This window comes from Rattus norvegicus, chromosome 13 (assembly GCF_021556685.1).
Source record: "Rattus norvegicus strain SHRSP/BbbUtx chromosome 13, alternate assembly SHRSP_T2T, whole genome shotgun sequence".
Classification (NCBI taxonomy): Eukaryota; Metazoa; Chordata; class Mammalia; order Rodentia; family Muridae; genus Rattus; species Rattus norvegicus.
The window spans coordinates 78,787,300-78,811,434 of record NC_141546.1 but is presented as its reverse complement, the minus strand read 5'-3'; the positions used below and the strand labels follow the sequence as shown (position 1 = coordinate 78,811,434).

Here is a 24,135-nt window from a genome sequence, read left to right as displayed (position 1 = left end):
GATTGAACTCAGGTCCCAAGGCTATGTCACAAGCTCCTTTATGCACCAAGCCATCTTGCTAACTCACTTTTTAATAAAAGTATTTTATCATTTGGAATGATATTAAAAATATTAGTTTTACAAGACCATTTTATAAAGCACAAAGAGAAGAATATTTTTATTCAAAAATTTATAGCAGCATTATACAAAACAATTATATCTATTTTTGATTGGTCGGAATAAAAATTTAAGTTTCTTTATTTGCTCATCTGTATCTTTCATAATGAACTTGTGCTCCTCAGTGCTCCTACTGTCCAGTAGGCACAAAAAATGGTAAGTCATTTTTTCAGGATACTACAGAAACACTAACCTTGTATTCTTACATTTCATTACCTTTTAAATAAATGTAGAGTGATTTGTGTATCAAATATTAGCATGAGGTATATCTACCAGAAAAGGGCACCCATAGGAATTATAACCATACTAAAGAAACTATTTAAGAGAATTTATACTTACATCATATCCCCTATTTTCATTATTTATTCCTTATTATATGCAAATTACTGTTTGCTAAAGCAGCTCCCCATGACCTTCACAGACGAGCACTGACCTTCACAGATGAGCTGAACATTTCTCTTGTTAGCAGCAAGATTAATGCAGAAAGAAATCAGCTCCAAGTCAATTCGTTCATCTGAACATTCAAAGAGCATCTTCATTAACTAGTAAGAAACACAGGCCTTATTTTATTCAAAGACCAAAACAAAGCCCAGAAACAGAATGCATTAGGAATTCTCTTAAATTATGTTCTGGAAATAAGATAATCTACTTTATAACAGACGTGAAGGCCTTAGCTGTAAAAGAAGCAAAATGAGCAATGGGTAGTGAACAGCTAAATGGCACGTATTAAATACAAATTTTCAAAGAGAGTGGAGAATGCCAGAAAATATCAACACCTCGCTATGTTTAAAAATTAAAAATATTTCCTGGAAGCTGAGCAGCCCAAGCAAAGAAAACAGCTCATGCAAACGTGAGAGAGCAGCAAATAATGCAAAGCACTGAAGGAAGCCAGGTATGGCTGGGAAGGAAAGGCTGAGAAAGAAAAGCCAGATCCTATAGGGCCTGTAATGCCTAAGGACGCTGGACTTCATCCTAAGGTTACACAGAAGTTACTATAAGTCTCTGAGGAGGAAAGGTGACAGAAAAAAAAAAGGTATACATTAGGACAAACCATCTTTTGTGACGTACAGAGATTTGAGTCACATTTTATTTAAAACTACAGAAAGATTATACAAAAATACAGTAAGTAGAAAACCATGCACACAGAGGAAAAGGCCAACAGAAACAATAGCTGCCTGGACTAGTTATGTAGTACAATTGGGAGAGAAATAAAAGGAGTGAGTAGATCTATTTATGGGAGAGAATCAAGGTAGGACTTAATAACTGAACTGAAGATGACTCCTGGGACCCTGCACTGAGAATGACAGGGATGATGCTGCCAAAGATGGGAAGTTAGAAGGGAAAATAGTTTGGTTTACTACGTTGGGTTTAAGCTGCCAGTGAGAGTCTAGTAAGTACAGATAATCAGTAGGAAACTCTAGTAGAGGCCTAAGCCTGTCTTTATTGGAGGTATAATGTTAGAAACTGTTATTTATGAATGATTTCTAAAACTGCAGACTAGATACTGAAACTTGTGCAGATATAAAATGAGAAAAGAAAATCAGATAAAGAGAGGGCTTGAATAGTAACAAAGAGAAGTCAAGAAAGAAAAGGAGATTGATTGATTGATTGATTGATTGATTGATTATGTGTATATGCATGTGTTTCTGTGGGTGTGTGGGTGCCTGAGGAGGCGAGGTGACAAGCTTGAGGATCAGGTGCTGTACACCCTGCTATTTGAGAGACAGTCTCTGGCTGGAGCCTGGAGTCCCATGTGGGTGGTCGAGGAGCAGCTCAGCCTCCCCACTCATGCGCCATCGCGATCACCTTTTCTTTTTTAAAATATGGGTTCAGGAAACAAAGTTGGGACGTCGTGATTGAATGGCAGACATTTTTCCTGACTGAGCTATCTCCCCAGCTCTAAGCCAGTAGTCATAATTCAGACTTGTTATATCTCAGAGACATTGTCCATAAAATGGAAAAAGTGAGCAAATTTGCATGATTCAGAAAACATTCTTCTATTATGGGGAAATCAACAAGGTAAATTAGTGAATATTAAGAAAAATTATTTTTGGAAAGTCAAAGTTACTTATAACAATAAAGATAAAATATATAAGATACATACAATAAAGTTATAACATATAAAATACTCAGAATATAACCTAAACATTTTCATGTTATATTTTAGGATATCTTTTAGAACCTTACACTTTCATTAATCAGATTTATCATTTTTAAATTTTTTTTATTTTTTGAGGTTATAATAGCATTATTTCTTTTCTTCCCTCTGATATCTTTCATGTATTTTTCCCCCACTCTTTCAAATTCACAGCCTCTTTTTATTTAATTATTGTTTTGTATATATCAAATTAAGTTTTTATTTTAGAACCCATTTTGCAAACTACAGTTTTCATTACTGTCTGTGTTAGCTTCAGATAGCAAAAAATAGTACGAAAACAGAATTAAGAACACTATTTCAATTCCTCTTATCATGCACAATTCTAATAACATGGCAGTAATCTATGTGCAGAAACTGTCTAACAGTTAACCATTGACTTGTATCTTGTCCTCCCCAGAGGACAGGTCACAAATCACAAATGTATCACTAATGAATCTCTGAATCATTAACACTCAGTTATGTTATACTATAAAAAGACTCTACACCAAAAATAAGATGATCTTAATTACTTGTTATATACTTAACAGATTTGCTGTTTTCTAATTAAAAAACAAATTAGCAAAATATGTGGGTGATTATCCATTGATTAATAGAACAATGTTTCACACTATAATTCAAAATGTGTTATTATTATTTTCAAAACTTCTACTAACACGAAACCTTTTATAATGAAAATATATCCCACTGAAGCAATGCTTTAAGAAGGCAAACTACAGATTGTACCAAATATTTACTTCAAATTATTAGCCTTTGAGGTATTAAAATTTACCTCTGAAAAATGAGGTCACATGTGACATGTTTAGAACTATGGATTAAAAAATAATTCCCTTGCTAAATCTCTTCTAGAAACAATCAGGTTTTTAAAAGAATGTATAGGTTTGAAAACTCTATTACCTTGTTCCTAAAACTGAGAGAAGATTTAAGAATGAGTGAAATATATTCTAATAGAAAATCATTGTTTCATCATAATAAAAGAACTTCAAATTTAAAACCAGTTTAATTCAAACTCCAAGAGCCATGGTGCAGTTGTCTTTAATTTGATTGCTACCCATGGTACTTCAAACACAAAGGTAATTACTGACAAGCAGGAAATATTAAAACTAGATTTGTTCTGTTCTAACTGTCTGTTCTCATCTTTTACTGATCTAACAGGAAAGCACTGAAAGGTCTTCAGCCTCTGCAATGAAGAAGCAATAGTGTTCAATCAGACAAGTCCCATATTGAGTATCAGATACCAAAGACCCAAGACTGAAATCACTGTGTCTAGACTCTCTGGCACCTGACTTCACTTAGTTACCAGTGACCAGAGGCCAACCCCCACAGCTCTCTGCATTCTCGTACACCTCTGCCACCCCACCCCCTACCCAAACATCTTTGAATGATTATGCCAGAACTGTGCATGCCACAGGAATCTCTTCTGACTGGCTACTCCCTAGCTCTCCTGTTTGAAGTGATGCTCTGGTTTCTGAACTCAGCAGATAATGGCAGCAGGAGCACAGAGGGCTGTCAGAAAGGACGTTTGCCAGCATTCAGCTGAAAAGAAGCATGTAGATCAAAGTAGGGCCAAACCGGACAACTGCGGTGGAAAACATGTGGATCACTCTGAGGACTCTGGCATGCTGTTCTAGGGCAAAATATTAAATAACACCATGACATCACTACCTAACCATGTGCTTTGATTGGCCATTCTATTACCAATAAATACTTTTATAAGCATCTGGATGGAATTTGCACCTATTTAAACAAAACATGCAGCTCAGAGGTCTAAATAACAATGAACTGTTAATGTGTACTTTTAACTATTATTAGACTACAACCATTAACTCCTGGTTATCCAAATGTGCTTACCTGAAACAATCCACCCACCGAGCCCATTAAGATCATAAAAAACCGATGATCTGAACTCAGATTGCGAGGAATAATGACAAATAGGGGAAGAAAATGAGAACACACTGAATAATTCCAGGCAATAAAGTACAAAGAAAGCAAAGCAAAGCAATATTGGGTGGGACTATGAGAATGCTGCATTCAGGATCGCCTGCGCTGGACAGTTAATATGTTCAGAAAGTGAACCTAATCTTATTACAGGGTTATCCTTAAAACACTTACACTGCACTGTGAGTGAGCAGAAATAAGAAAGACATCTTACTACAAGTTATACTTTTATTTATTTATTTATGGTATAGACAGCGTGTGTGTGTGTGTGTGTGTGTGTGTGTGTGTGTGTGTGTGTGTGTGTGTGTGATCTTACGTAATTGAGAACACAATCACACTAAACATTCTCTCTGATCACTAAATATGAACCAATGCTGAGCCACTGCATTTCTACCTTCAAAGTTACTTAGTCTCTGAAAAAGTCAGATGTAATACTTGAAGATCTTTATTTTTAATCTTTAAATAAAATTAATGTCAATAATTCAGAAAAAACTAAACTCACATGACCTGCAGACACTGCCGCCATAGTAGGGCTTTCTTTAATACATAGGAGGTCAATGGGTGTGCTGTCACAAGAAAGCTTCCAGTCCCACTGGAACCATAAATGCTGCCCTGACAGGAGTACGTTTTCAATTTCTGAAGGAAATTCTAATTTTGTTATATTTTATATTTGCTTTGCATTATCCTTTTACTTGGACAATGGGTGGCAACAAAAGCATGCTAGCTTTTCCCTAAGTAGGTCAAAATTGTGAAATAAGGGTTACACGCTAAATGGTAATGAGGAATAAATATATTCTAGACTATCACTTGGTTTTATTAAAATATTACCTCATTCTAAACACTTTCAAGATATTTACAATATAATTTGCCATGCATAATCTCACAATTCCCCCCAAAATTAAAACTTCAGAAAGATAAAAGAACTAAGAGAACAAATAAAATAAATACCATAAAACCCATAAATTGTCAAAACCTAAATGGGTTTTGGAAGATTTGGCTCATGAAATATATATGATTAATATTTTTAAAATCCCATCATCACATGTGTGGTATCAGAACACGCTGTCACGTAAACGCAGAGGAAGTGTACTTTTCAAAAGGATGGACTTTGTATATACTAAATTTTAAGCTGCAATCACAACCATGTCTAAAAATCAATCTAAACAGGCTCTTCTTTTTTAATCATTTACAGTTTCTTATTTTTATATTTGAGAGCATACATTCTACAAGAGTAGGATAGTTCCAAATTCAATATCAATGTAATAAGTTTCTACTTCTTCCTGACTTGTTTATTTCTCTTTTAATGTTATTGTTTTTAAAAATCTAAATCTGGATTAAAAAGTCATTCTTTGAGAGAATACATCTTAGGGGGCTGCTTTCTTACTAATATCCTGCAGTCAGTGAAGCTCAGACTCTGCAGTGAATCACCTGTAGCCTCGTTTGGACGTGGTTACTGTAAAGGTGCTGGACACCTTGATCACACTGTCATAGGTTATCAGCGGAGACAGGTTACTACTTTGAAGACATTCCCTACTGATAAGACGTAGTATGGCTTCTTTGAAGGACACCAATTTGCTACAAACACTCAATAAGTTTGCTCTCTAACACTAGGCTAAGAAACAGTTTCTTTAAAATAGCGTCAATTCTAAATGCATGTTAGAAAAACGTTAAATTCTGGAAAAGCAAATTTAATCCTGACTCATTAATCCAGAAAGAACAGAAGGTCATCGATTAGAAATAGTGGAAAAGAAACCTGAGTGACTTTTCTAAGGAACAGGAATTACTTGTGGTACTTATACTTAGGAATTACTTGTAGAAGAGTGATCCAATCTTGTTCTCAGTGTTTTCACAGCCTCATGTTTACTTTATGTGTGCATATCCTTTAAATTTTCTTTTGCTATTTTAGAAAACTCTTCCATAAAAATAATATAATAAAATACCAACCAGCGTTCCAAGCATCGTGGTTTCATGTTATTAGGGTTTTATTTACTGGAGACTAACGGATAAAGAGAGTCCATCAACGCAAAGTCCCTGAGAGTATAGTCACCAACTCTCTAGCTTTATAACTCTGTAGTCTCATAAGATAGATTAAAGAATCAGTAACTTCCTCAAGACCTATAGACCTAACATATGAAACATATCATAGAGCTGAATCATAGAAAGTTATTCTTTCAAACAGCACCATAAAAACAAAGAGTCTGGATGAGGCATTTTGCTATCAGAGAATGCACAGTACTTGAAACTGTTAACTACAAACAAAATCAAAACCCATGGGACAAACAAGGGAAATACATGGCAGTTGAAACAGTACAAAATCAACCTTATTTATCAATAATATTAATAAGCCACTATAAAAGTTGAATTAAAATTTTATAATAGAATACAGATACTAAACAGATGAAAAATGTTGACCTTCACACTATTCTGGAAATTCAAATACATCAAAATTTTGAAGCACAACATTTTATAGAAATAATGGTAACCGTTATTGCTAAGGATGAAACGGTGGCTAGAAATAGAAACATCCTTTCAGAAGGTAACTGGGTCAATATGCAAAGACCTGGGCTCTTCCCTTTGATCTAGGTATCCTGCTGCTATGAACGAAGGTGAAGCAAACCCAGAAGTGGATGAGCGCTCGAGATTGCAAGGATGTGGACAAGCATTCATGACTATTTCATGTTACTACCATGTGCTTACATGTTAATGCTTATGTGATAACCTGAAAACTCTAAGCATATAACCTAAGAGTTTAATTGTGGTTAAGCACAACAGTACACAACGATTAGAGACAGTTTGTGGAGAATAGTCAACTACATGAGCACACATATGATCCATCCAGTAAATCAAGCCATATTTGAAGATGTTGTATGTGATGTAACCTAATACACTGCTACTTTCATGATGTCTAAGGAGGGTGGGTGAAGTGATAGCTCGGCAGTTAAGCAGACAGCCTGCTCGCCCAGAGGTCCTGTATTTGATTCCCAGCACCTCATTGATGGCTCACAACTGTCTGTAACACTTGTTCCAAGGAATTCGACACCTTCTTTTGGCCCTCGTGAGTTCTGTATACATTGGTGCATAGACAGGGGAAACCTCATACACTTAAAAAAAACCTCAAACAATGCAAGAGGGCACCAAGGTGTTAACTATTATGGAATACGGTTGGTCACTCTGGATTTGTTGTTGTGACAGGCATCATGCACATCTAGCCACTTTGCTGTATGTCCAGCCCTAGTCCTGTATTTCCAATTTTTTTTAATAAAAATTGTATTATTAGTATTAAGAAGTAGCTTAAGGAATAGGAGATCAAAGAGATTAGAATTTAAATCTTTTAAAAGAGATGTAGTATTTTATTTTTTAAACTACTTTGAGGATTCTGCACAACATGCTTTGATCACATTCACCCACTTCGTCCAACTCTTGGCAGGCCACACTCCCTTCCCTCCCCTCTTTGCTTTCACCCTGTCAAACTGAGGTGCTAATGCATTCTTCAGTGTGTGGACCACCAGGGGCAATGCCATTAAAGAAAACCAACTCTCTCCTAGCAGCTCTCTACTGCTGAGAGCTCCCTGGCCAGGGCAGGACTTCGTCTCTACCTTCCTCGCCATAGTGATGCTTGGTCTGGCTTCAGTGCACAGGGCTTGCATATGCTCATAACTATGAGTTCATAGGTACAGTTGCCATGCTGTGTCTGGAGGACTCTGTATCCCTCTACCCACTCACTGCTTATGACTACTACAGTCTTCTTACATCCGGTCCTCTCTTGCACAGCGATCCCTGAGCCTTGAGGAGAGATGCGACAGAGATGTCTAGTTTAGAGAAGAGCATTTTCTCCAATGCCGTCCTCACTCGGCCTCTTACCTGTGGTATGCAGTCAGTATATGCAAACATGGACTTGAAGCGGTCATCCATGCTTATGTGGTAAAGCACACACATCGCTATTTGTTTGTAGTTTTCATTGCCTGGGAAGAAAATGAACAAATCAGAGATAATGACAGATGCCATCTGCGTATATACTCTGTGCTCGTTTGTGACGTCATATACTAAAGACTTTTAAACTGCTAAATCAAATATTCATACAACCTTAATCAGGAAAACATGTTGAGAACATTATTTTAAGCCTAAATTTTGAATCACACTTATATTAACTATTAAGCATCAAGGCAGATGTCTACTTGATATATTTTTGGGAGAATAATTTAATTCCTAAAAATTTATTGTCCTCAGTAACCTAGAACGAAGCAGATTGGATCATTAACCTCCCCTCTCTTAGAACTGTATCAAAATATAAATTAGTACAGATGATTTGCAGTTGTTAAATATATAGAATATGGTAAACACGTATATTTGAGTAATAAGCAATGAGGCCTCAAACATCACTGAATTCCATCAGAAACATAAACAATAAAATGTCACCAGAAACTACTAAAAGCCCCAAATTCTCTGTAGTCTTGGGACTGTCCCTGGCGTTGTGAGGTAATCCTGCTCTAGGCTAGAGACTTCGCTCAGTACAGAGGACTTGCCCAGCATGTGTAAGGGCTTCAGTCTGATCTGGGACTAGTATGGAGAACAAGGGAATTAACAATGGTGACTAGCAGGACCCACATACTGAGCATCTACCATGCAAAGGAGCATGAGAGAGCATGGGTGCATCAGACCCAGCACAGCACTGCACCTTCAGAACCATCTTCAAGTAGATCTTACCATCCTTCAGATGAGGAATCTGAAGAGTGAGCAGGGACTTGTCATATAGCTTTGGGAAAGTTGGGCAGAGGCTTAAACACAGGCCTGTCTGCTCTCAAAAATCTCTTCCCACTTACAGCGGTCTTAAACATTCTGTCATAGGGAGAAACATTTTGCTGCATATGATATTATTATCAGGTCTCAAGAACTTTAAACATTATTAGATGATAAAATAAAGTACATTTTTCAAGCAAAATTACTTTAAATTGCGGCAACACACTTTTTAAAATTGGTTGATTTTGGCAATTTTGACAAGGTCATGTATAATCCGAGCTATCCCAGGGTGTGGCAGGAAGATCTCAGTACTTGACCTATACCATGAGTTCAAGGCCAGCCTGGCAGTTTAGTAAGAGCCTGTCCCAGTGTAAACAAACTAACTGAAAACCAGGACTGGAAGTTTAGCTCTCTGCTCAAGTGCTTGCTTAGCATGTGTACAAACCCCAGGCCAATTCCCAGCTCTGCCTAGGCAAACTGTTTATATTAGCCATGAAAATCACTCCTCTAGATAAAACAAAAACAGAATCATACATATTATATGTTTCACATATGAAAAGGTGAGTAAATATTTTCCTGTAAATAAAGTTATGGACTAATAATTCAATTACTTAGAATGGAATATATGTGTGAAAAGTATTTATATATGAAATAATTTTATTTTTTTCTTTATAATATAACAAGTTAAAATCTGATTTCAGGAGAGAGTACAGTTTGTATTTTGTTGTCGTGGCAGTAATTTGGAGATGGAGGCTCTCTGTGTAGTCCTGGATGACCTGGAACTCACTTTGTAGAGCAGCTGGCCTCCAGCTCACAGAGATCCATCTGCCTGTGCCTCCCTGTGCTGGGTTAAAGGCATGCCAGTACAACAGGTCAGTTTGACTTATTTTAAGGTAAATTTCAGGTCTCTTACTTGAAAATGAGAAAAGCTGAAGGAGACCTTGAGGGAGAAGTGGTATAAATGCAGACCATCACCTTAAATGTAAAGATGATGATGATGATGATGATGATGATGATGACGACGACGATGACGATGACGATGATGATGATGGAGTAAGTAATCCTAAGATGGAGATCAGTGACCCACTGGCCAAGGAGGACAAGAATTTTATTTGGAGCAACGTATGGTGTAAACTATGTGATACTCTAAAAATAAAAGTAGGTGTTTTGCCAACAATTTGAGATCAAAGCAATCTACGATTCATAGATTTTAATAATCATATTTTATATTTTGACATTTAATTATGTTTACCTGTCACAAAAACCATGTTTACATAGGTTTTATGGTATATGTATGGAAAGGAAAAATGTTCTCAATTTTGTTTTTATAAGAAAACAGGTATTCCTTTATATTTGGTTAGCCTATACTTGTCCAATTTTAGCTCCCTTCTACTAAGATACTAAGGGACTAAGATACTACACCACCTTCTACAACTGGATCTTGGGGATTCTTGTACTCTAAAGGCAGCCATCTTCTTCCAGTCATTTCTACAGGAATCCTGGGCTGGATGGTATGATTTTCTCATCAGGATTCATGAGCCATAAATTCCAGCTAACCCACTACAGCCCTCTATATTCTGTGCACAGCAGGCTTCCAAATGAGCACTCCTTTAAGAGTTATTTATAGCAACTTTCCCTAATGGCATCCCAAGCAAAACCAGGCTGCCAGCCATTGGTATGTTGGCACTGGTAAGGGTTCTGTGCATTTTGAGCAGAGCAGTGGACAGATGGACTATTTTGAGAAGTATGTCTTAGTAACTGATGTGAATCAGTCAAATCTGTTCAAGCAATAGGGCAGGGTTGAAAAAAAACCAGCCCATTCATTATGATTCCTTCAGCAGTAAACATGAATCATGATGAACTCACTGGCTATTAAATGCAGAGGAATAAGCACTTTGATAGGATTTCCACAGGAATTCACCGTTAACTAGCTGGGTCATTATTTGAATGTGTTACTGAATTATCTTAGCATTTGTGTAGCCATTCTCTCCAAAATTGGTCATTCCCAGCTGAAGGCAGTTAATACCTTAACAAACTGGTCATTAACTCCAACAACTGATTTTGTGGGGATTATTGCACTTATAAAATACACTCAAGAGTTTATATGAAATACTGCTCCCCCCGCCCCCTTCTTTTTAAAGAAATTTACAGCTGTAGTTCAGCCGGAGCAGCTAAAGCAGGAAGAAAATCAGTTTTCTGGGTCGCTCTTATACTCGGTTTTCTGCCAAGCAAGAGGCAAAACACATGCTGATCAGTTCTGAGTTTTAAATGTCCTCATTTCTTTCATCTCTGAATGATTAGGAGAAACATCACTCAGCCACTAATTTTGTAAGACACTTGGGATTTTCCATTCACAGATCACTCCAACAGAAATGTGAATTCTGAACATTGGAATATAAAATCAAATTTCTGTTCTTGTTACATACCCAGTTCAACACCACAGCACAGTGAAAACCCACACAGTGAGCTTTGCTGTTGGCCAAACTCCTTCCCTTCCATGCCCTGTGTCCTCTTAGTTAAGGCGGAACACTCAAGCAGAGAGGAACAGAGGCAGAAGCACACCTCTGCCAGGACGGTGCAGCACTGAGGTGATACCTCACCCTGAGAATACTCGGTGAATACAGCGCCCTCAGCTATCATGCCCAGGTCTAATAGAGCATCAGAGCTCTTAGTGCTGATTAATAGCGTAGTATGGAGATTATGCCACAGGCTAACCGATCTCTCAAAGTCATCTGCAGCGGTTACTGAATGCAAATGTCTTCTATATCAAATGTGCTAAAATGAATTTAAGGTTACTATTAAAAACTATTTTCTGGGGTTAGGGATTGAAACTAGAGCCTCGGGCATGACTGATAAGCACCTCACCTATGAGCCACATCCTCAGTCCTAGAACATTCTTACTAGATACCTCCATAGAGTTTTATGCTGAGTTCATTACAGCAAATATGTACCAATTACTACTAAGTAGTTTACAGTGGAATTTTTAAGACCACAATTCTCTGTTTTATAATAGACTTATGACAGCAGCTAGATGAGGAACTGAACAGATCAGCGCAGCAATTCTAAAGCAAGAGTTAAGTGGGAAAGCTGAAAGCATCTACAGGTTACGACGGTCAGTGCAACCCAGGGTTAACATGTCAAAACGAGAAATAAAATTGGTAAATCTACCATTATGCTAAACATTAATTTAAACTAATTTTACACTAATTATTCAAGGACTCTAATCTTTAAAAAGTATTCTAATATTCAAAACAGATAAATTCTCATTCTTTTAAATATGTTCAACTAGTTACTTTCAACCAACCTGTCTTCAATTAGTTTATTACCTTGTCTGTAATTTTTTATTATGTCCAGAGAATACTGCGGCAACTTGTTCGTATAACAAGCCTTACTATCTGGCCAACTTCAGATACAAATGATAAAGACCAAAATAAATCCCTTAACAAGAACCTCTTTCTAGCTCAGAGTCGAAACTATCCACTTAATGTGGCAAACTTCACCACGTAGCATGGAGACACCCCAGGCAATATTCACACACACAGTATTGGAACCAGCTGGTGATAGAAGAAGCTTAGGAAAAAAAGGTTCCTTGGTTTAATTGGGAAAACAGGAGGAAGCATAAATTTTACTGCCATTAATAACTTCAAGCATCTTGATATGGTTGTACCTCAGCCTGATGGAGACATGTGCTTTCTGTTAAAGTGTTTGCCACATCTGACCCCATTGTTTGCTCACTTGATCAGGTAAAAAAATGTAGGTTTATTTACAGGATAGATGAGGCCTATTCAAATTGAACAACGCAGTAGTCTATGAGAAGCTGCCTTTGGAAATAGATGTGTGAAATTCCTAACAGTTGGTAAGAACTAGGCAAAACCAACTTACTCTAGTTTAAAGAATGAACTTATTTTTTCTTTTAAAAGAAAACTATCATAGAGCAAACTAATTTCAAATAACTGGATTGGAAAACATTAATCTGACCTTTTCCAGTTTTTAATAAGCAAATCTAAAAAACCTACTTCCAAAGCACTTTTGCTCTTCTACAAAATACATTTTATTCATTTATTACACACACACACACACACACACACACACACACACACACACACCCCTCTGGTGGGAGAACTTCAAAGATGGTTGGAATATAACTTTTCAGCTTTTTTAAGGCGGTATGACAGAATGGTCATAAGAAATAACCTTTTACACACACACACACACACACACACACACACACACATATGGTTTATAGTCCAACAATACCTTCTGGTGATCTCCAACAATAAGTAAAATCAATTTGTCTAAACCAGGAAAAACCAACGTTATCACTTAGCTCTTGAACTGGGTTAACTCTCTACCTGCTGATGAAATCTTTCTACAGCCTAGTAAAATGCCCTGAAACGCAGACTGTCTAAATGCAATATAGGCAAAGGTAAACCAGGGACTGCTGCCACCCTCGAAGCCATATCTGGGTCTGCTCCTAGCGTGAGAGCCACCATGTCGATTAGGAAACCCTGGAAGCACAGCGCTCTCACTGAGATCCTGCAAGCTTTGAAACCTAGCGAGTCCATGCACAGCCAGCCAAAGAGACTTTAAACTCCAACTAAGGCTTGTGCAGATAGAATTTGATTTAAGGCTTAAATTACGGGGAGAAAAAGAGAGAGGCAAAATAGTCACCTTTTCTGGGTGCAATGGCATATCCTGTGATCTAACACTTAGAGGTCTGAGGCTAGGCGAGCCTATGCAGAAAGCAAGACCACATCTTTAAAAAGAAGAGAAAAAGCAAGAAAAAGAAAAAACACGCATGTATGTAAGCTATCTATACGGAAAAGCTTGAGAGCCACACCTGAATCAGAGAGAGCAGCTCTAAAGGTACAGGAGAAAATGTATGAGTTAATTTTTAAGTTAATTTACATATAGGTTCAAAATTGTATATTAAAATGCATAACACATGCTAATCTCAAATTATGTAAAATATAAATCCAATTCAATTTTAAGAGAAACATTCTAGTTTTGCTTATAAATGAATTAAGTAGTTATGCTAGGGTACTGATTAATCATTGTAACTTCTAAGTGCTTACTTTCTATATTTTTAACTATGAGTATCTGTGTCTATGGGGTTGTGTGCACGAGAGTGAGTGCGGGTGTCTAGGGACAGGCATCGGATCTCCTGGAGCTGGTGCTACAGGCCAGCCACCTGGGTATTAGGAATGGAATTTGGGTTCTTTGTAAGAGCAGTCTGTGCTCTTAACCACTGAGCCATCTCTCCAGCCTCACTTTTGAATACTTTTATTTTGCTAAGTCTGGAGTAGCCCTCTTATCTTATGTATTTGAGTAGTTCTCTTAAACTACCTATGGGGGGGAGGACTGCTTTTATTTCCTTCCCAATGAGCTAAGCACCAATAATTCAATAAAGTATAATAAAAATAAAAAATTTAAAAGAATACACAAAATAAATGTAAAATAGTGAATATATTCGAGATACCATATTTCTTTGGAGAAACAAACTTCTGTATATGTATTTTCAATTTCTGAGCTTATTCATGAAATACTGATAATAGATTAAACCAAGCACTGTTGAGCGGGCCACAGTTGGAATATGACTCCTGTCCTTAGACAATACATTAACGAAGGTGAATTTAGTGAAATATATGAGTGAAATTAAGGTGCTGTTGTGACGCTGAGGAGGGTAGAAATAGATGGCGCAGGTGGGTTTGGTCCTACCACATGCCATTGTGCTACCATTCCCCCTTCTTCTCATCTTTATCACAATGAACATTTGTAGGGCTTTCTAATTAAGGAATCAATATATATTACTTCTCGCATCAGACAGTCTGAATAATCTCTTGGGATAGGTCCTAGTTTATTTCCTTACCTTCTAAACAGGATGACAGGCTGAGTGAAGATCAACTGCCTTACCTAATGCCACGCAGCCAACAGAGGGCCAGGGCATGTGGAGCAGGCTTCTCCACCTGCTTCCTCTCCACCCACCCATCTAAGCACACAAGCCTACAAAGTGCCTGCATGTTCTAGGCCCTGGGACACAGAGGTGAGGAACGGTGATAAAACTATTTTCATGAAGCTTACAATCCTTGAGAACTGATGAGTGGTGGCAGCAGTCAGTTTGGTAGTGGAGCAAGAGAAAAGCTATATATAAAAATACACGACAATTACAAGGTATAGGGAAAAGCAAAGCCAGAGTAAAGTGACATCAAGATCCAAGGTTTAAAAATGCTATTAAAATTAAGCAGACAGTGAAGCAGGAAGGAGACAAGAGACTAGGCCACACAAAATAGAAGGAATTGACATTTCAGGCAAAGGAAGGAGAACCAGTGAAGGGATGTTTCCTGTTGAGTTCAGCCCAGGAAGCCAGTGTGGCCTCCCCAGAGGGGAGGGAGAAAACAGTCTGGGGAAAGCGAAGCTGAGAGGCAGTATAGCACATGCATCTCTGAAGGGCGCCGAAAGGGCTCGGACTGGGCGATGTGGAAAGTTACCAGAGGGTTTTGATCAAAATTTGTGTTTAATTTCCTTGTTTTTTGTTGTTTTTGTTTATTATTTTATTTGGCTGTTTTCATGTGTATGTACCATGTGTGTCTGGTGATTGTGGAGGTCAAACAATGTGCTGGACCCCCTGGAACTGGAGTTATAAACACTTGTAAGCCACTGTGAGGGTGCAGAGAACTGAACCTCAATCCTTTCTGAGAGCAACAAACGGTCTTACCAGCTTAACCACCTCTCCAGCCCTATTGGTGGGTTGTAGAGAACTGAACTTAGTTAACAGGAGCGGTTTGCATCTGTGCTAACAGACTGTAGGAGAAGAGTGGAAACAAAGACCCGTTAAAATGCTACTAAATTTAATCAGAAGAGAGGGTTCTGGCTGGGAGTAGGGTAGTAGTGGTTATATTTTAAAAATAGAGAGGCAGTTTGGATGTATAGTGGGGTAGAATAGAAGAGTCAAGGCCCAAATCCCTAGTTTGGGCATGTTTAACTAAAAAGATGAAGTTATCATTTATTGAAGAGAGAGAAGCCTAGGAATAGGTCAGGTAGGACTAAGCCATAGGTCAGGTAGGACTGGGCGCTTCATTGTGAACACAGTGCGTCTTCGATGTTAATAAAGCTTATGAATTATGATGTTGGAGTAGGGCATGGGCGAGGAGGCTGGGATCGTGTTTTATTTCATTGTTTGGGTCTTCCTTCAGAGAGTATCTAGACGGAATGGACAGGTCATCAGAGGAGCTGTGTGGCCGGAAGACAGAGCTGAAGACAAACACAGCGCTGCATCCTAATGTGTGAAGCCTGGGAGATGAGGTGGAAGCAGGAGCCGGAAAATGACTGGGAACAGAGGTGGGAAAAGAGGAGGAGGAGAGACGGGTGGGGGAGCAGGCAGAAATGAGGTAAGAATGTCCCTATCTTCATTCTTAGCTCATTTCCTCTGTGTTACTGAAAAGGTAGAGGCAGTTAAAAACAAAAGCAGCTTCCACAGCCCCGTCCGACCTGCATCTCTGCAGCTGCCTCTCTGTCCAGCGGTGTGGATGAACCAGCCCTCCTCTCCAGCCAGTGCTTCCTGCCCTGGGCTCCTTCCTGTCCCTTCTACACTAGGCTCTTGCTCAGGATGGGATATTGAAGACAAAGTAGAGGAACAGAATTCTCATCTAGGAGTGTGTTAATCACCAGAATTTATCATATGATGCTGACCCTTCTGTACTCAGGACCTCTGGACTCCTCCATCACGATGCCTCTCTCAATCCCATACAGCACAAGTGATTTGGAAAATCACAGACAGAGAACAAGGCAGGTCCTCTAACAAATGTCTAAAAGTGAAATGTCTGGGACCAGTGAGAGGGTTTGTGGCATTAGCTATGCAAATATAGAATTATTAGTAAGAACATGGATGGGGTATTAAAGAATAAATAAATGTAATAAAAAAACAAAACCTAAGAAGAAATCACATACACAAACCCAAACCAAAGCCAAAATGCCTTCTTAGTGAGATTCAAACTGCTGATTTGAAGCTAGTGCATTACTACTACACTCCCTGAAACCAGAGGTGACAACCTTCAAGCAGTGTTCCAAAGCACCAGTTTTCAAAGTATGGACTCAGTAAGAAGGCCTCAAAATCATAGCATTTTAATAAAACCTCTATGTAGCACGTTCCTATTTTATTAAAAGTATTTTTCCAGTTCTTAAATTCTCATTTTCTTATAGGTTTAAAGCTGGTTTATATATGATTCCGGAGAAGATTTTCAAGGGAGATATTTGAGCCAGCCTCTGTCTAGTGAGGATGACTGAATCTAAAAAAGAAAAATATGTAAAATGCAAAACAGGGCCATTCTTCTTACTATCTGGGGGAGGGGTGTGAAAATTATCCTAAAATGTGGCAGGTTTATTTATTTTCACAAATGCAAAGATTCCTTTATTTAAGGTGAGACATATATTTGTTTAAGTTTTTTTTTACTTGAATTTAACTTCCTTTAAAATTAAGGTTAATATTTCAAAAGCTAATGTTAAAACTCAGAACATTGCTCAATTTAAACAGTATACCATAGCATGTCAGTAAAGTTCTAACTTTACAGAACAGTATTCCATGATTCCTTCAAAGTGTGGTTACTGCCGTTATGAAATGTAACTTCTCATAACACAGCTGATGCTGGAGCAGCTGTCAGCCTTCTTGCAGGAACCAGCGTCACAATCGACCAGCCTCTTCAGATGGTCATGTTCCAATCGGGTATCTGGGCTTGTTCCTGTGCTGGTGTTCGTCTCAGACACACCAGTCTTTACCTAGTAAAACATCTAGGCAAAGCCACAGAGAATCTCCACAAGCATTTGCCTGGTCCATGAGGAAAACTCTGAACCATGTTCTAAAGTTAGTTTTCAGTAAGAGCATCGAACGTTCCCCTGTAACTAGGGATTTCCCTCACCTCCCTCCCCGTCACCTCCCAAACCTGACTCTTCTGACATAAGGAAGCACTCTTGAGACACATCAGTGCCACATGTCTTAAGGAGTTTTGACAGGAGAGTTTTTTTTTTTTTTTGGTAGTCTGATTCTTACATGAGCCAGAAAACCAAACCAAACCAAACCAAATCAAAACAAAAAAGCCCAAAACCTTTAAACACTCTGAGGAAGTCAGCACCACCGACAGCCTGAACCTGCCGCGTGAGTAGAGCCAAGCTCTCCAACTCTAACTTGATTTGCATTTGTCGCGCTCACTGACTGAAGCACATGATACACCTCTCCAATGGTCAAATAACCAGACACACAAGCTCTGGGTCAAAGTGCAGACACCACAGCAAAGGACCCTTAGAAAATACCAGGAAAGTAACAGGAAAAAAAGAAAAAAAAAAAAAAAGAACTCAGTAAGTCTGACAACAGTCAAGCAAATAAAGACATAGGAATATTTATATGCAAGATTTTTCATATAACCAAATAAAATTTTGTAATCATTTTAAGAAATAAGCCTTCTTTTTTCCTTGATTAGGAACAGAATAAAATTATTCAAACAAACCAATTTCAGTAAACACACACATATAATGATTTTTAACATTTCTTATTATCAATTCCTTTATGTGTCTTTGGCATTAAAAGAAAAAGAAAGAGAAAAAGCAAACTTCAAAATTCGTAAATGAAATACTTTATATGATAAAATATTAAAATATTTTTGTCATATTTAATCTTTGGGTCCCCCAGAGCCACCCATGCTGAAAGAACGAAGTCCTGTCCTTTGCTGTAATAATTATTCAGACTACACAACATTCTTAAGTGTTCGTGTTACGTGAGCTCATTACTCAATCACACTGAAATGTGCGTGGCCTTTAAGGTCATTCTCACAGGAGTAGGGGTGGCACTGCAGCAGTCGCATGCCCAGGATCCACAGCTCACTGTGCTTTAAAGAGTCAAGTCACCTCTTACCAACAGTAAGAATTTTATACTATGGAGCCATCAAATCAAGATAACACAATTAAAATTGCTAACACTTTCACTAGGACAGCATCAAAATCACTTCTGAAAACTTGCACTTCAAGCATGGCATGGCCCTACAAAAGTATTCAAAAACAAGGTTTTCCCACTTGTCTTTCAATTTCTATTTCATGGAAATCACTCTTGGAACAGGCCAAAACATAACCTAAAATAACTCATTGTACGAAATGTTCAACACATTAAAATCATTTAAAAATAAAAAGAAACTTAGAAAAAGATCAGAAACAATGATATTTCTGAAGGGCTGGAGGAAAAAAAGTCTAACTATTTCTGTTAAACATGTTTTAGTGCTGAATAGTAAATCAAACAGAAGACATAAAATTAATGAATACAAAAAATTATGTTAAAAATGAGAAAAACACATTACATATAGAAAAGATAAATACTGTGTTGTAAACATGTTAAATTACATATGCTAAATGAAATATGTATCATATATATACATGCAGATATATACAATTGCCCCCTGCGCACATACATATCATATTCATGGCAACATTGTGTTGCAACAATATTAAATACCTATTATTCTGAGTCAAAGTCCTAACCTTTTCAAACCATAGCTTTGGTAACAGTCTCTTACTATACTTTTTACATAAGCTTGATAGCCAAACATCAAACATGTTAAATAGATCACTGAAAAACTCCACTCAGAAGCTCATCCTCTTACGTTAGGAACTGAAGATTCAATTTTCTATATACATAACAATACGCTACACTGTCATATCAGAAAATCAGATATACACAAAATGCAATTTCTTTGAGCAAAGCGAAGCAGGACATTCAAGGAAAGCAGGTTTGCTCATTCAACCAAATTACAAGCCCCATGTAGAAAGCTGAAGGCATTATTACCAGGATGAAAACCTTGGGGAATTTATTTGGAATTCAATTTTTAAAAATATACAATTCATATAAGTTCAGTTGTCAGTTTCCAAAGTCTCAGGAGATTAGAGCTAACACATCGTTATGGGGGGAGGGGGGTTGCTGCTCTCCACATGCTGCTGGTGCAAAAGAAACAAGACATGATGGCTTAGCGGAGGGGAAGGAAAACTGCATTAAAGACAAATACACCGTCTTGAAGCCATTCCGAAAGAGTACATTCTTGAGCAGACTAATAATATTTATAGCCTTAAACTAACTATAAATTATCTTCAGATTTATAAACCTGAATGAAGGACAGTGATAAGTATATACACACAGCAGAGGCAGCAGAAGAAACCACTTTTGCTAAAATATACTAACTCATAACTCAGCCCACAGGGTAACTAAAAACTAGATAAAACGCCTAGAATTTAGGTACTGTCCTAAAACGTGGGATTAAAATCCCAGTTACCTGGGATTGTAGAAACAAGATTATCAATCAGTAAGCACCTTTATGATAGGTGCTTAAGAACCTTCTAAATACCCCTGAATAGCTGGGAGCCAACAGACTACCATCCAAATGAAGACCATTCTCTATGATAGTGAGAAATCCCACCTTTACCACTGGAACTTTGCTGTATGACTGCAGAGGAGCAGAAATGAGACAATGATCAACAAGGCCACACCTTGTCCAATCTGCTTATGTGTGTGTGTGTGTGTGTGTGTGTGTGTGTGTGTGTGTATGTATGTCTTTTCCCTTCCCCAATTTCCTCTCTTTCCAAATATGTACCTAGGGCCACTGAATGCTTTTATGTATGTCCTTTGCAGTATGCTACATTGATTACATCTCCTGTGTGGCTTTTCACCCCTTACCTCTCTTTAATTGGTATAGCAGGTAGCCAAAGATAAGTCAGCTACATCTTGAAGTGTTGGGGCTCTCGTCCTAAAACTTCAGTAACAGACTTAAGTGCAGTCACCTTAATTTATGCTTTAATCATATCACTACTACTTTAAGAGTACCTAAAAGAGTTTAAAGAATACATCTGTAACTGATTTTAAGAGACTTCTTGCAAACCGAAAGGCTATATTTCCTCAAAAATCAGACATTGAAAACCACTCTTCAGTGTGAAGATGTGTCAGCCTGGGGCTTTTGGGAGGTGAATATATCATTAGGAGAGAGCGCTATGTCTGTTATGGAAGATAACAAGATTGTAGGGCAAAATGTGGGTAGACGCCAGTGGCAGGCTTCCCACTCACACAGTGGTCAGGCATATCCTCATGAGAGAACCCGCTTCCTTCCCAGAGCGAAGGAAACCAGTAAGTTATCACAGCACTTGGTCTCAGGGTAACGATTACAAAGATGCACTGAAGAAAGCAGGAGGAAAGCTTTTGCCTGCGTCTCAGTTTCCCTACACACAAGCAACACAGCAGCCAAGGAAACATCTCCCATTTGGGCAAGAAAGGGAACTCCTTCCATAAAGCAAGAGCTGACACGGTGTGAACCCACAGTGAAACAGTCCTGAATCCAGCTCCATGGCAGGTGTCACCAGGTCAGTGGCCTTGGCCCTCTGGACTATGTTTGCCTTGACAGTCAAGTGCCCTGCCTACTGTCCTTTCCTCAGTTTTGTGCAATAGAACACAGGGAAGGACTCTGCTCTCTGGATGGCGGAAGAGTTTAAATTAAGCCCAAATCAGTGCTAAGTGAGTGAAATTCAGCATCAGTGAATGCAAATAGTTCCTGCTTAGTGTCTATAGACAGAACCTCCAGTCCTGCCTGTTGGTATACTGATACCCCAGACAGAACTGTATCCTTGCTAAAGTCACCTGCAGCTGGCTGCATGAGTCTCAGGTGGGACTCGGTCACACCACTGACTCAACTGGACCTGGGCTCTAGGTGTAAGTGGCAGTAGGTGCTCAGGACACTGCCAGCCCATACACTCTCCAAACCCAGGCAGCGAAGATGAGAGAAGAAAGAGCAGGTACCAAACTGTTACTTCAGAATTTTATCAGGGATCCTCCCATGGTCAGATAAGTATCAAATAAAATACAGGAAATGAGTAAAAATGAACATTGTGTCTCTTGGCTCCAATAAAGGTTTGAAGTGGCAAAGTATCCTTTTTAGGCATTCATAAACTCCATCTTAAACAATATATCAAGTTCACATTTGGCCAAGTTGGCTTAGGGCTTCTACAGCAGAAGCAGTGCAGGTAAGTAAACCAGGTGGGGACACATTGCAAATTCATACTTAGGGCACCATCTAGTGGTGATACAGCAATAGTGACTACAGGCTCAGAGAAAACTAGAATCCTCATTTAGAAGTCCTAGAAGGAAGGGACAAATGACAAGAGAATGGCTTTTATCGAACTGTTAAAAGCATAGGTATCTGTGTGATTCCAACAAGCATAAGGAAAATTTACAGACCTATGATCTCACCACAAGCACAAAACAGGGCCAGAAACTGAGCAATGTTTATGAACTCATGGAAAACGTAAAATTGTCACTCACTGAGAACTCAAATTCAGGTGAACACACAGGAAAAATGTCCACAAGCGCTTACGCATAGGGCAAAGAGGAGCAGCAGGAAGAAAGGAACAAAACTCAAACAAATCCTTGAACTGGAAAGCATATAAAACGAAAGGGAAAATGTGACAGAAGGCACCAGCAGCAAAACCCAGGGTTCAAAGACAGGCTCTGCAAACAGAGCCACAGGAGCCAACAAAGGTTGAGGAGAGGGATCTGTTGTGCCACTGTTGGGAGTCATCAGACCAAACAGACTTGAGAAGCCAAAGCAGTAGAAAGTTTATTCAAAGATGGTAACAGAAAACCCCTAAACATAGAAAGACATTCAAGTAGCTACATACACAAAGGCCAAAGATTACATGTCAAGTTCACAATTCATAAAGTTATAACATAAAACACGTATGCCAGCTTCAAAAGCTAAAGACAGGATTCTTAAGGAGCAGGAAAAAAAGAAAATAATATTCAAAGGTGTCCCAGTCATCTGACAGAGGACTTACAGCAAGGCCCACAGGGACAAAGCAGGGACGGGCAGCATGACGGGTTTATGGTAGTGCAGGAAGAAAGCCTGACAAAACAACAACTATGTTAGCATGCTAGGAGCTACGAAATGTTCAAAAGAGGTCCTATGGGATATCAAAAAATTCAAAATGCAGGGAGGGTTGGAATGTAAGCACACTTTTATTTGAAGGCAAGAAAGGAACTACAAAGAAGAGAACAAAGTCAATTTAAAAAGTTATAAAATGGCTCTAGGATATCCCGACATGAATAATGACATTAACTTCAAACCAGGCAAACTCTCCAGGTAAAGGACAGAATAGCAGGGATTTATTATTTTATGTAGGAGTGCTTTATCTGCATGTGTGCATATCCATCCACACGTGTAGGGGGTCAGACAGGCCATTAGAGCCTCTGAGGCTGGAGTTACAGACGGTCCTGGGCCACTTGCCCAGCCAGCTGTCTCGTCAGAACAGTGAATTATTTGAGAGCCCCAATTAAGGCTCACAGCATTGTTCAGTGGGTAAACACATACACTTGTCACTCCGCTTGACAGCTGGTTCAACTGCTGGGTCCTACATGGTGGCAGGAGAGAACTAACCCTGTAAATGTCTTCTGTTCACCATGTCCACCTGCGTGGGATGTACCTGCATCTCCTACCACACATGTATGCACACATTACACATGCTGAAGTACATGTAACAAAAATGAAAAGGTTCAATCATGGGATGAATACCTTTAAGAATACATGTATACTACAAGCTACTGGAAAGAAATGGGTATTTCACACACACAGATTCTAAAAAGGAGTTATTATCTACATTTACATTGGAAGAGGTAGTGTTTTAATTCACTTTAGATCCTGACCGCAGTCCCTCCTCTGCACCCCTCCCCCACCATCCCGTTCCTAGCCCCTCTTCCCCAGAAGAAGTAATTTTAATCAAAAGCAACAAAAAGAAACATGGAAAGTCATTCTATAATGATAAGGGGATCGATCACCTTATCAGAAACTGAAAGAACTCAACACATAAGGCGATCGAATCCACAAAGGTGACAGACTCAAATAAGAAAAAGAGTCCCTTAGCATACACACAGATGAAACCACAATAGTCAATCCTGTCTGACAATCAATGGGCCGAGAAGACACATTTAGAACAACTCATCCGAGAGCTGCAGAATACATACACTTTTCCCTGACACCTGAGTGCCTCACAGCAGATTATATGGTGGGCCACAAAACAAACCTTGGCAATTGAAAATTATTGTATTTTACCTAATCACAATGTAATAAAACTAGAAATCA

General features: G+C 38.6%; 1 protein-coding gene across 4 annotated transcripts in view; it reads right to left on the bottom strand.

Moving 5' to 3' along the window:
- Kifap3 (kinesin-associated protein 3) overlaps positions 1-24,135 on the bottom strand; it is a 138,542-nt gene that overhangs the window by 63,813 nt on the left and 50,594 nt on the right. For all 4 annotated transcript variants that reach the window (XM_087580237.1, XM_087580238.1, XM_087580239.1 and 1 more), the window contains 2 exon segments: positions 8,111-8,211; positions 590-698 (listed from right to left, as the gene is read on the bottom strand). In XM_087580237.1, the coding sequence (XP_087436363.1) occupies positions 590-698; positions 8,111-8,211 (210 nt within the window).